Below are 14157 nucleotides of genomic sequence, written 5' to 3'. Positions count from 1 at the left end.
ATAGAGCCAAATGTCCTTTCCCATTCCAGTTCTTGGTAGAGGTAATAATAAGCAGTGTAATGACCCAAAGACAAGGAATCAGAGAAAAGTAGAGAAATAAAGGTTATGGTTTTAATCAGCACTTGAAACACAATGTTTGTTGCACACAATTTCCTGAATTACTGTAAAATGTGAGCAAAGCTAATTTAATACCAAACCAAAGGTTTTAAAGCAACTAAAAACAAATCAAAAACTTAAAAACCACCAAACTATATTAATCAGCTCACTGCACTTTGAACGAAGCTCAACTTTAGCCAGTGTGGATCTTGGCTCCTCATGTATAAACCTGAGGAATTTGCCATGAAGCCATGTCAGGTGCCATGGGCTTAATTATTCAAAACAGAGCACTACCATTGAAAAATGGCATAGGCCACAAGCCAGTGCCTATTTTTTGCTCAGCTTGATTTCTGGGTCTTAAAAATGATTTTTCAGGGGAAAATGTTTAATAATAGAATATATTCTTTATATATAAAGACACATTTAAAGAGGAATATTTTTACTTGGTGGTTGTTGCCATTTCAGTGGATAGAAATACAGAATTAATGAGCCCAATGAGATGACTTTGATTCCCAAGAGCATCAGGTAACTTTATTTCATTATTGTTCATGATATCAGGCAGAGATGTATTGTTTGGACCACAGGTAAGTATAATGAAAAAGGTTTGATAACATCTCTGAACCCGTGGCCACTATGGAGAGCTTCACAAGGGTTCAAGAATGATTTTACAAATGTAAAGGATAATATAGGATTGACTCAACTGATGAAACAAACAAAATAGAGACAATCTCCAAATACCAAGTTATTATTGCCCCTTTTAAAGATATACTAGCCAGTCACTTAGTGGGCTAGTTTCACCCAATGATGTTTTGATTCTTGACTTAATTTCCTCTAAAGACAGATAATATGAGGAAAGGGAGGAATTAAAGAGTTGGCGCTATCATTAGAACTCAGTGTCTATCCATCCTCAGAAGGAGACCTCATTGACTCTTCTCATTTACCACCACCAAGTATGACACATCTGGCAAGGCAAGAGTTCTTACTCATAAAGACAAGTCTCCCCATGTCCCCTAGAATGAATGAGTTATAATTTCTTGGGAAATAGCACATAGCTTTACAAAGGTGTCTGAGACACTAACCTAGTGGCATGTCACCCTGTCCCTCCCAAGTTGGAGAATTTATGATTTAAACATATAATACAATGTTAGTGTTCATCTATTTTATAAGTTTAAAAACCAAAATTCACATTCAGATTTTGGTGTCTTTGGTGTATTTCAAAAAACATATTTTTCTAAATTGTATGTGTGTGTGCACACATTAACTGCTTAGCCATTCATGAAGGCTTTGTATAGAGTCCTAAGATCATTGAGATTGGAAGGGGGCAGAGGAGTTGTCTAATCAAGCAGTATCTGCTTCACTACAACCAATGGCAAGGAAGTACACCCCATAGGTGAACATGATTAGATTTTAGAATGTTCTCTCTTAAGCCATCTGGTAGATAGATGCTATGACTTTGGTCAAGTTTCAGCCTTTGTGAGAGCTGGCTTCTCAATTTATAAAATAGACATGCTGTTTCACAAGTTGTTGTGAAGGTCAGTGAGATATTATGTGTCCTAACTAAACTCTAATGGTTGTATAATTCAAGCATTATTTTCATTAACTTCCGTCAAGCCTACTAAGAAGCAAAACATTGCTTTCCAAATGTAAGAATAATAATAATAGTAGCAATAATAATAATAAAGCTCATAGGTGCTGAGTAGCCATTAAAAATGCTAAGAACTTTCTATGCATTATCTTATCAAAAGGAAATTGGAATGTGATGGAAATGTTCTGAAATTAAATAGAGGTGAGAGTTGCACAACCTTGTGCATGTACTAAAACCACCGAAGCATATATTTTAAAGGAGTAAGTTTTATGATATGTGACTTATATCTCAATTAAAAAAAGAAAATTGTATGTGAAAGAGTTTAGAAAATTGCAAATGTACAGGTGGTCTACAAAATGCGGTGAGGATACAAGGAGGCATAAGTCCCTCTTTTTTCCTACTCGAGTGTTCTGTAATATGGTTGAGAAGTTAGAACAGATGCTGCAAAACTAGTACGTAAAGCAGTCTCTGAGGGAGGTATTAGATACTCTGAAGACCAAGAGATACAGATAGGTCTCCAAGAGGATAGTATCACTGTCCAGGATATAATTTCATAGAATCAAAGGAACTCTAGAATTCTGTAGAATGAAGACCAATTAGAAAACGCATACTAACCCTTAATAGAGATTGGATGGGAAAAAGAAAATAATGTTTTCTTAGAATATATTACACCTAAATGAGATTTTTCTAAAGTGGCATCACCAATGATCTCACCCACTTCCGGTTCCTTGCTATGGGGTGCTACAAAATGTAATTAGCCATAAAGAAAGATGCACTTCACTACTTCCCTGTACCTCAGACCTTGAGCTTCAAAATCGTCTCCTGAAACATGGTCATAGTTGAAACCATTCTTTTTTAGGAAGCCCCTCCAACACAATCAGGTCCCAGCACCCGTATTTACGAAGTCTATGATTTGGGACACATTATTTAAACTCTCTGAGTAGATAGAAAAAATAGCACTCCATCTTCAGATCGGCCAGGAGTTTTAAATGAAACATTGTATAGAGCTCAATATGTCTCTCACTGTGAGCACACTGGTATGCAGGCCTGGGAAGAGGACGGGAGACAACGGGAAAGATCTATGTCCCTGGCTGTGTTTGTGATCCATCAAGTGTATGACAGCTGTCTATATGCAAGCTTGCGTGTGCCGCACGTTTGGAGGCTCCCTGAGGCCTCTCAGGGCAGTTTCCTCAGCGTACCCTGTTCCCTCAGCTGTTTTGTAGGTGTGAATATTTACGTGCATGATTTGTGATTTAGTTGAAAACTTCCTGTGAAACAGAGAACACACTTTATATCTTTGTGAGGTCTACACAGTTACGCAATGCAAGATGCACGTTATATGTTCCATTTTTATTTATTAGGTAAAAAACAAAAAAATATTACTCAGTGGGGAAAGTGGAAGACAAGGCAGCAATAGCTTCTTGTATTTGAAATGCTGGGTGTGTGTGTTTGGGGGAAGTGACCCCCACCCCAGCTCAGTCCACGTTAAAATAACTAGACCAAAACACTCTTTAACCATGTAGATTGGTAAACGGTCTCTACCAGGTAGTAAGATCTCTTTGTCATTCATTAAGCAGTGTATTTGGGTGAAATTAGCAATGATCTGAATCAGTATGTTTGCTTTGAGCTGAGAAAACGGGTGGCTGTCTGACACTCTGCACTGGTTCTTTATTCCAGCAGCAGTGACTGTGGCCCCAGAGTTCCCCTCAGGCCTTAAAACCTCCATTCCCTGGTTAGGCTTAGTCTTCGGAGGAGCAAAACATAACATTCAATCTGACTTCGATTTTGGTTGACGATGTAAAATTGGGCCATGGCAGTTGTTTTGTATTCTGAAATGAGCGCAAGCATTCAGTGTATTTGAAGGCATTGTCACGTTTTATCCAAAGTGGGGCCCTGGAGTTTAGGACTGCATCGTGTCGCACAACGGAAGCTTGTGGACCAACCACAGGCAAGCCTCCTTGCCTACCTACATGCCATCCTGCATTGCACATTTGTTCGTCTAAAAGTATAGTAAACAAAAAAAAAATAGCAGGAGATAATTTTTTTTTCATTTTTGGTAGTTTTCCTTGACATAGTCAAGCCCCACAATTCTATATAACAATCCCAGAATAGAGAAAGAAATCAGTGGATATATCTCTATGCCATTTACAGGATAAATCTTTACATTTATATATTCGGTTTTATCTATTTCAAATCTTTACATTTATGTATTCTGTTTTACCTATTTCATATGCATATAGATTGAAATATATCTACATCTGTAACATACAGACATCTTGCTTGAAGCAAGCCCAAGATATCAAGTACATGACTGTATCTTTATCAGGTTAAAACAAATATTTTCAGCAAAACGTGATTGCAGATGGAAGTAAAAGATACACAAAACTACAGTGCCACTTGCTAGAACTTTCAAGTTCCTTCCCAGTGTTATCTTGCGTGTTTCCTTTTAACTTGGTTTAATAATATAATCCTTATTCAGAAATGAGCTTTTGTGAAAAAATCAGTAATTACCTTTGTCACTATTTATTTAATGAATCCATGGAAAGACTTCATTAAATTAGAAATGCCTTGTTGCTGATATTCTCATAATAGATTTTTGAAATTATATGTGAGCCAGTTATCTATTTCAAGGAAGACACAATGTTGAAAGATCAGTACATGTCCAGTGAAATTACTGCTGGTTTTGCTAATACAATATTCATGAGAATTTGCTGGAGACAATCACATTTAATCCCAGAGAATAAGAATTTGAAATGGATTCTTTTAAATGTAATTATCCGTTGGCAAGAAAGTTTAGCAAGTTTTATTGTTTATGTAACTGAAATGATTTGCTATCCTGTCACTATGGGGGGGGGTGTTTTGAGAATATTTACAGTTTCTGAATGGAATCGTAAATGCTGATTCTCTAAATATGCATCATATTAATATTTTGTGGTTTATGTGCATTTTTAATTTATTTGTTTCAGGGGAAAAAATGGACTCTGTGGCTTGATGCAGCCCGGATAGGGTAAATAATGTCTGAGTTCATGTAGCGTCTGTTGTCTGAGCCTTCTTGGGTGGTATTTAGTTCTGTTCTAGCTGACTCTGGAGTTTGAATCCATGAAATATCAAAGATGATGGAAGTCAAAGGACCTAATCAGCAAATATTCAGGAAGGCATGGGCATCATTTAAGTCAGAAGTTCTTCAGGCAACACCAGCCCCCATTGTTTCTGAATTGTTTGTTGTACCCTGTTATAAGAACTGAATTCCTACAAATTCTAGAGATTTCTGTACTCTAGAAAATAAGCATTTTACCTTTCATATTGCTGAAAAAATGTAAGGATAAAGCAAAGAGACTTTTTTTTTTCAGAGTTTGGTGCATCTTGTACCTTTGACATTGTAATGCTTCTATTTACAGAACTTGAATCTCCTTAACGATTAGAACTCTGATAATATGGGACTATTGTTGCCTCCTGTCAGAATGTCTTTCAGTCTATCCTGGGATAGGAAACATGTTTGTAATAGAAGAAACCTTAAAACAGCGGACAACTCTAGTAACAAGTATCCTCAAGCACCTGTTATATCAAAAACGCTGACTTCTAAAATTTAACAGGAATTTAAATCTGGTGTTCTGTGGAATAATTCTTCCTGACCTCAGGGAAAGTCTTAATACTACCTTTGTCACGCTTAGATAGTTAAAAAAAAAAAAGTCATCCATTCACTTTTACACATAGGAAGTAATTTTAGTTCACACCTTTGTAATAATAAATACAACTTCATAGGAAGTAATTTCAGCTCACACCTTTGTTATAAATAAATAAAACAGCAAATAAAAAAGTAAAAGTACACCTTTAGTTAGAGCCAGTTTGTTAGCCCTACTTGGGTTGCCCTGAAGTGGGTACTTATACTGGATGAGGGAACGAGGTCGTTTCTCCTCTTGTTTCAGTGATGTTCACATCTCTTCCTCCTTCCTGACTCCTCCACAGATGAAGCAGGAAGAGAAGATAAGGTCCTCCTTGATCTTACTTAACTAACACATCTAGCTGGGCCTTTGCCAAAACTGAAAAGTGACTCTGGGAAGGGGCACTTTGGAGTGCGTCGTTTTAGTGGGTTCTTTAGTGCTCTCAACCACATCATTGGACTTTTGTTTTTTTACCTGCAATTCCCTTGAGATAGGTAAATGCGCCTCCTCCAGGTGGTCATTTACGATTTCATTCTCAGTCCGCCCCTGCAACTTCAGCTTCCTTCTGTTGTCTTCGCTGCTCACCACTCCCCCACAACTCACCCCCACCGGTGGCCCTCTTGAATGTAGTACAACACAATTCCATGCTGGCTCTCAAGGCCATGGGTAATGCTTACCTGTCACTTGTTCTAACAGACCTTAATCCACAGGTGCAGTAGTATGTCTTTGCTCTGGTATCAGAGCGTCAGCAAGCCATAGTCCCTTCCCTGGGAGACTTCTCGGGTAAGAGTCCATCCCAAGCAGGAGCACCAAGTTCCAGGAGATGAGCATCAAACTTTCGGATATGTTTCATTGAAGTCACTTTCACCTGTACTTGAAATAAGGGAAAAGTAACAACCCTCCACCTTGGACGTACATAGACATCCCTTCACAGTCTAGTGGTCTCCAAAAATCCTCTTTTAGTTATCCATCTCTTCTTGGCCTTTCTCTCCTGTTTAATGGGCTAAAAATAGATAATTAATTCAGGGTCCCAAAAAACGATATTTGGTGCTTTCCTTTGCAAGTTGTGTACCTCATTTTGTAGAATGGAAGTAGCAGTCTCTTTTTTTGACTTATTATCATCTCAATATCGCAGCTGAAATTAAGACAAAAAGTCCATTTTAACATCCTGAAACATTTGCATATCAGTCGCTTACTGTCCTCTATAACAATTTAAACACATATTGTTTGATACATATATAAATCCTGCAAAGCACAATATGAGGCCCAATGGTGCTCCTACTTTAGCAGGAAAATAAATAGGTAGCAAAGAACAGATCGATTAACCACACCTGCTAACTGCAGTTCTTGGATGACCCAACACCCCTGGAATTCAGCCTAGCATAATTAAGACCACAAACCCCAGGGTGCGACAGCTTGGGTTTGAATCACAGCTTTTCTCTTTCTAGCTGGGTGGCCACAGCCGAATTCCCGAATCACTCTGTGCTTTAGTTTCCTCATCTGTCAAATTGAGATAAAATAGTACTTCTCTATGGGGCTGTTTTGAGAAATATCAAAGTTCGTATTTATAAAGTACTTGGACACTATAAAGGTGCTTGTTAATCTCTTAAATAAGATTCTTAAAATTTCCCTGTGAGTTACATCATACATGTATTAAGATATATGTATATCATGTTAAATAACTTACTGAAAATGAGCAAATTGGAATTCTACCAAAATGAGGAAATAAGGATTGCTTGCACAAAAGGCCTGTGCTGAATAAAAAAGGCCTAAACAATGTCTCTACAGGCCCTTGGATTAAGCTTCCGTTTTCATGGAATCCGGCTGTTTATCACTGGAATCCTTCTACAAAGAAACTGGAAGGCCTTACAGTGGCATATATTTTAAAGTAAGGATTCTGAGAAATATGGTAGAAAATAAAAATAAGTCTAGAGAGAAAAATACGTCTCAACTCTATGTAGCTTTAAAAATTACCCTACTCTTTGATTTTGAGTTTCCTAATAACCAAAGTCAAAAAGGAAATATAATTTAAGTCGTATTGTCCTTCAAACCTAAAAACAAATCAAAACATATAAATCAAAGCCCATACTAACTCATTATAAGAAAGATACCCTTTATGATAGTAAAAAGCAGAAAAATGGAAAACTTTTGCATTTCAATATGAAGGGGACAGTGAGCAGTATTCCAAATAATATATTCAAATACTTCCATTTAGTTAATGCAGTTTTTTATGCAAGATATTTTGGAAATAACTCTCAGTGTAAGCTGATGCCATCCATACTGTTGCCACCTAGTTCAGTGATAAGAATCCAGTGAGAGGTAAGGAGGATGTGGTCTAAATCTTCAGGTTTCTGCTATTCTGATTATAAATTTCTACAGGCATGGATTTTATGTTTTTTAGACCCCTCTCCCCCCATGCTGTTCCTCTCAACTGAGGTTTGATGAAAGGTGAGCTGCAGACAGTTTGAGGTTATGTACTCTGACAGGGGCCTGCAGTCCTGGTATTCTGTGCTCCTGATTAAGGGCAAATCCATATACTTTACACAATCAGCGGAGCTCCTGGTAGAGCTGACAGCCCTGCTGTGCGAGGACGCTTCACAGAGGCAGAGGACGTAAGCACACACTTCTCTTTGCAGCCTTGTATTGTGAAATTCTAAAGTTAGCAGCAACAAACTTTGCACATAGAATGATTTTAATGCCTCTTTGCATAATTCAGAGAGGATGTTAATTTTCTTTTTCTTTATTCATTCATTCATTCATTTAAATGTTTATTTGTTTTTGAGAGAGAGAGAGAGAGAGAGAGAGAGAGAGAGAGAGAGAGAGCGAGCATGAGCCGAGGGAGGATAGAGAGAGAAGGAGACACGGAATCCGAAGCAGGCTCTAGGCTCTGAGCTGTGAGCACAGAGCCTGATGTGGGCTCAAACTCACTAACCGTGAGATCATGACCTGAGCCAAAGTCAGATGCTTAAGTGACTGAGCCACCCAGGTGCCCCAATTTTTAAATGTTTATTTATTTATTTTGAGAGAGAGAGTAAGAGTGTGCAGGAGAGTCACAGAGACGGAAGAAGAGAGAATCCCAAACAGGCTCCATGCTGTCAACGCAGGCCATAACATGGGGCTTGAACTCACAAATTGTGAGATCATGACCTGAGCCAAAATCAAGAGTTGGGACACTTAACTGGCTAAGCCACCCAGGTGCCTCTTGATAGGAAGTTACTTTTATATAAACATAACTTAGTTATAAACCAAAAGTCAGGGCCTGAATGCTAGTTCTGGTACCTGTCAATTGTCACTTGACCTTGAATAAGTCATTCTACCTTCCTGTGTCATAGTTTCGTCATTTGTAAAATATGGAAATTGAGTAAGTTTCAGGCACTTAGGACTTGATGGCTTTTTACATAAGGACTAAGAAACTGCATGGACTAAGTGCCTGTCAGTGTGTTCCATATCTTTTAGAATCATTTGCTATATTGTAAACACTTATCATTCCTCTCTAAACAGACTTAATTGCTGTGATGTGCCCGTTATTATTACAAGAGAGAATTTCGTGCCTCATTTGTTTGTGTGTGTGTGAAATGGATAGTGGAATAAAGAAACTACGTTAAAGAACATGACAGGAGGTCGTTCCCCATAAGCAGCTGTGCACCTTCTCAGGGGCTCCCTCTGGGAGGAAAACACTTCAGTTCTCTAGAAACTGTTTCTACTGGTGTATCAATCATCCATGAAAGAGATGTTCCAGACTGACCCAAATGTCAAGAATTTTGCTTCTAATATGATTTTTTCAGATGTAAAAGTGCAGAAAAGCAACCATTTTCTGAAGCATGTTTTTGAACAATACGCTGTATGTAATGGTTTATTTACATTGTGACTTCCTAGAATGGGGACTTGGAGGGTGGTTGAGGGTAATTGTATGACAAAAGAAATGCATCTGAGATGGCCTAAGTGTATATATGGGGTTATAAAAAAGAACCCAAGATGAACTGTGAATATTTTGAGGGAAGTTGTTATACACACACACACACACACACACACACACACACACACTCAATTTTACCACACATATATTTATGTCTGAACCTCTCTTTTTAAACTTTATTTAATTTATTTAAACTAAATAAATAAACCAGTTCACCCATTTCTGCCCCATTTCACCCCTCATCCCCTACTTCTTGGAATCACCAATCTATTCTCTGAATCTGTAAGCTTGGTGTGTTGTTTCAGATTCCACATATTAGAGAGATCACGTAGTATTCATCATTCTCTGACTTACTTTACTTAGCAGAATGCCCTTGAGGTCCATCTCTGTTGTTGCAAATGGCAAAATTTCATTCTTTTTGATTGCCAAGTAATATTCCTGTGTGTGTGTGTGTGTGTGTGTGTGTGTGTGTGTGTGGTGTGGTGTGTGTATGTAGGCCGTATCTTCTTTATCCATTTTTCAGTTGATGGGCATTTAGGCCCTTTCCATAATTTGCCTATTGTTGAGAGCACTGCTATTAACATTGAGGTTCATGTGCCCCTTCAAATCAACATTTTTATATCTTTTGGATAAATGCCTCATAGTATAATGGCTTAGTCATAGGTAGCTCTATTTTTGTTTTTTTGAGGAACCTCCGTACTGTTTTCCAGAGTGGTTGCCGCAATTTGCATTCCCACCAGCAGCGCAAAAGTGTTCCTCTTTCTCCACATCTTTCCCAACATCTGTTGTTGCTTGAGTTGTTAAATTTAGCCATTCTGACAGGTGTGAGGAGGTATTTCAGGGGGGTTTTGATTTGTACTTTCCTGACGATGAGTGATGTTGAGCATCTTTTCATGTGTCTATTAGCCATCTGGACATCTTCTTTGGACAAGTGTCTGCTTATGTCTTTTGCCCCATTCTGTACTGGATTATTTGTTTTTAGGGTGTTAACCTTGACAAGGTCTTTATAGATTTTGGATACTAACCCTTTATCTGACATGTCATTTGCAAATATCTTCTCCATTCTGTCGGTTGCCTTTTAGCTTTGTTGATTTTTATCTTGATGATAAAGGTTTTTATATTGATGGGGTCCCAATTGTTCGGCTTTGCTTTTGTTTTCCTTGCCTCCCTCAGAAGTTGCTATGACCCAGATGAAAGAGGTTTTTGCCTGTTTTCTCCTCTAGAATTTTGATGGATTCCTGTCCTGTATTTGGGTCATTTACCCATTTTGAATTTATTTTTGCGTATGGTGTAAGACAGTGGTCCAGGTTCATTCTTCAGCACGTCACTGTCCAGCTTTCCCAACACCATTTTCTGAAGAGACTGTCTTTTTCCCTTGGGTATTCTTTCCTGCTTTGTCAAATACTAGTTGGCCATACATTTGTGGGTCCAGTTCTGAGTTCTCTGTTCTGTTTCCTGGATCTTTGTGTCTGTGCCTGTGCCAGTACCATACTGTCTGTGATGACATTGTAGTTATACGGTTTGAAGTCTGGCATTTTGATACCTCTGGCTTAGGTTTTCTTTTTCAACATTGCTTTGGCTATTCGGGATCTTTTCTGGCTCCATACAAATTTTAGAATTGTTTATTCTAGCTCTGTGAAGAATGCTCGTGTCATTTTGACAGGGATTAATGGAATGTGTAGATTTCTTTGAGTAGTATCAACATTTTAACAATATTTGTTCTTCCAATCCATGAGCATGGATTGTTTTTCCATTTCTTCATGTCTTCCTCAATTTATTTCATAAGCTTTCTATAGTTTCAATGTGCAGCTCTTTGACCTCTTTGGTTAGTTTTATTCCTACATCTCTTATGGGTTTTGGTGCAATTGTAAATGGGATCTATTTTTTTTATTCTTCTTTTTGCTGTTTCAGTATTGGTATATAGAAAAACAACCAATTCCAGTATATTAATTTTATATCCTGCAACTTTGTTGAATTTATGTATCAGTTTTAGCAGTTTTGGGATAGAGTCTTTCAGGTTTTCCACATATGGTATCATGTCATCTGTGAAGAGAGAAAGTTTGACTTCCTCCTTATCAGTTTGCAGCTGTTTTATTTCTTTTTTTGTCTGATTGCTGATGCTAGGACTTCCAATAATATGTTGAACAACAGTGGTGAGAGTGGATGGTCCTATCTTGTTCTAGCACATTGAGTATTTCCTGCCACTCCCTTCCGGCCTACCACATTTCAGTGGACAGGTCTGCTGCTAACCTCATTGTCCACTCTCGCAGGTTAAGGCCCTTTTGTCCCTAGCTTCTTTCAGAATTACTTCTTTATCTTTATGTTTTTCAGGTTTCACTATCATGTGTCATGGTGTTGACCTGTATTTGTTGATTTTGAGGCAAGCTCTCTGTGCGTCTTGGACTTGAATGCCTATTTCCTTCCTCAGATTAGATAAATTCTCAGCTATAATTTTTGCAAATAAACCTTCTGTCCCCTTATCCTGTGTTCTTCTGGGACTCCTCTGATACAGATATTGTTTAGTTTTATGGAATCATTAAGTTTTCTTAGTCTCCTCTCATGCTCCAATACATTCCTTTCCCTCTTCTTTGCTGCTTCATTGTTTCCCATAATTTTATCTTCTATATCATCATTCTCTTTGCTTCTTTAGTCATCATTGTGACTGTATCCAGTCACCTTTGCATCTCAGTTATACCATTTTTTTTTTAATTTCAGCCAGACTGGTTTTTAGGTCTTTGTTCTCTATAGCAAGGATTTCTCTGGTGTCTTCCTAAGCTAGTAGTCTTATGACTATTGTTCTAAATTCTTGTTCAGATATATTGCTTATATCTATTTTGAGCAAGTACCTGGCTGCGATTTCTTCTTGACCTTTCTTTTGGGGAGAATTCCTCCATCTTGTCGTTTTGGCTAAGTTTATATCTTTTGTCTGTTTTAAAAGCTTGACATGTTTCCTGCACTTGTGAGTACTGCTATATTAAAGAGGGATCGTTCACTCTCTAGTGCCTGGCTCTTCAGGCAGTGTTGCTGGGGCATGTTGTGTGCACTCTGCTGTTGTAGTTTGGCTGTTCTTTCTCACTGGTCAGTCCTCTGAGGAGCTCCTCCTTGCTTCCAGTGGAAACTGTTTGGACCTAATCTACATGTGTTTTGATTTGTTTGTTGAAGTAAGCCTCACACGTGCCAGGCTAACTCCCTCCAACTGTAGAGATCCTTCTGCCACACTACAGATCAATTTCCTCAGTGTTCCAAGTGATCTGACCTCAATGCAGCTGCGTTTGAGAGACAAAGAAAGCCCAAGGTTCTTCTACATCTTTGTCATCTTAACTACTCCCCCATGTTACCCTTTCACTTTGTTGATGGTTCACTTTGCTGGACAGAAGTTTTTTAGTTTGCCGTAGTCCTACTTACTTATTTTTGCTTTTGTTGTTTTTCATTTTGTGTCAGATTAAAATGATCATCACAAGAGACTTATAGCTTACTGCCTATTTTGTTGTCCAGATTTTTTTATGGTTTCAGGTGTTATGTTCAAGTCTTTGATACATTTTGATACAATATTTGTGTATGTTGTAAGATACTGGTCCAGTTTCATTCTTTTACAAGTGTCTGTCTTATTTTCCCAACACTATTTATTGGAAAGACTGTTCGTTCTCCATTGTATATTCTTGGCTCCTTTGTTGTAAATTAATTGGCCATATATGTGTGGGTGTAGTTCTGGGCTCTCTGTTCTGTTTCATTGATCTGTCTATTTTAATGCTGATGCCATAGTGTTTTAATTACTGTAGCTTTTTAATATAGTTTGAAATCAGGGAGCATGATGTCTCCAGCTTTGTTTTTCTTCCTCAAGATTGGTTTGGCTATTTGAGGTCTTTTGTGTTTCCATGCAAATTTTAGGATTATTTCCTCTGTTTCTGTGAAAAATACCATTGAAGTTTGCATATGGATTGCATTGAATCTGTATAATCTTTCAGGTAGTATGGAGATGGTAATGATATTAATTCTTCTAACCCATGAGCATATAATTTTTTTCCATTTATTTGTATCTTCTTCAATTCTTGTCATTAATGTCTTATAGTTTTCAGTATATACAGGTCTTTTAGCTCCATGGTCAAATTTATTCCCATGCATTTTATTCTCTTTGATGTAATTGTAAATGGAATTGTTTTCTTAATTTCTCTTTCTGATAGTACATTATTAGTGTAAAGAAACAAGAGATTTTTGCCTATTGATTTTGTATTATGCAACTTTACTGAATTTATTTTTTAGTTCTAGCCATGTTTTATGAAGTTTTTAGGATGTTCTATATATAATATTGTATAATTAGTAAATAGTGCAAGTTTTACTTCTTACTTTCTAACTTGGATGCATTTTATTCCTTTTTCTTGCCTAATTGCTGTGGTTAGGCGTTCTAATGATATGTTGGACAAAAGGGACAAGAGTGGACATTGTTGTGTTGTTCCTATACTTAATTCTTATTAAATGTTGACTAATCACTGTAACTTCATACAACTCTTTTTTTGTCCCCTCCTCCCTTCCAGCATCAAGGAAAAATTGGAGTTAAATTTAATGTTGGGACAGATGACATCGCCATTGAGGAGTCCAATGCAATCATTAATGATGGGAAATACCATGTAGTCCGTTTTACAAGGAGTGGTGGCAATGCCACGTTACAGGTGGACAGCTGGCCAGTGATCGAGCGCTACCCTGCAGGTAAGCCAGTGAATGTGTATTGGGGGAAGATTTTATGAAAAACAAACTGGAAAACAAAGCACTGTTTTGCGTCCGTTTCACCAAATTGTGGGTTTTCTCAGAAACCATCAAGTATTTATTGGACTTTAAAATCATGTTAATGTAATGCTGTCCTAAACTGTTCTTGATACAGTGTACAAATGGCATTTTGTAGG

The 14157-nt window shown here is 37.7% G+C and overlaps 1 protein-coding gene across 15 annotated transcripts in view; it reads left to right on the top strand.

The window, feature by feature from the left end:
* The window catches only part of NRXN1 (neurexin 1), a 1090776-nt gene that overhangs the window by 914488 nt on the left and 162131 nt on the right, over positions 1-14157 (top strand). For all 15 annotated transcript variants that reach the window (XM_029937337.1, XM_029937334.1, XM_029937332.1 and 12 more), the window contains one exon: positions 13792-13963. In XM_029937337.1, coding sequence (XP_029793197.1) covers positions 13792-13963 — 172 coding nt within the window. The remainder of the gene's footprint in view (positions 1-13791; positions 13964-14157) is intronic.

Source organism: Suricata suricatta, chromosome 4 (assembly GCF_006229205.1).
Source record: "Suricata suricatta isolate VVHF042 chromosome 4, meerkat_22Aug2017_6uvM2_HiC, whole genome shotgun sequence".
Classification (NCBI taxonomy): Eukaryota; Metazoa; Chordata; class Mammalia; order Carnivora; family Herpestidae; genus Suricata; species Suricata suricatta.
The sequence above is the reverse complement of the archived record's forward strand: the minus strand, read 5'-3'. Positions and strand labels throughout refer to the sequence as shown.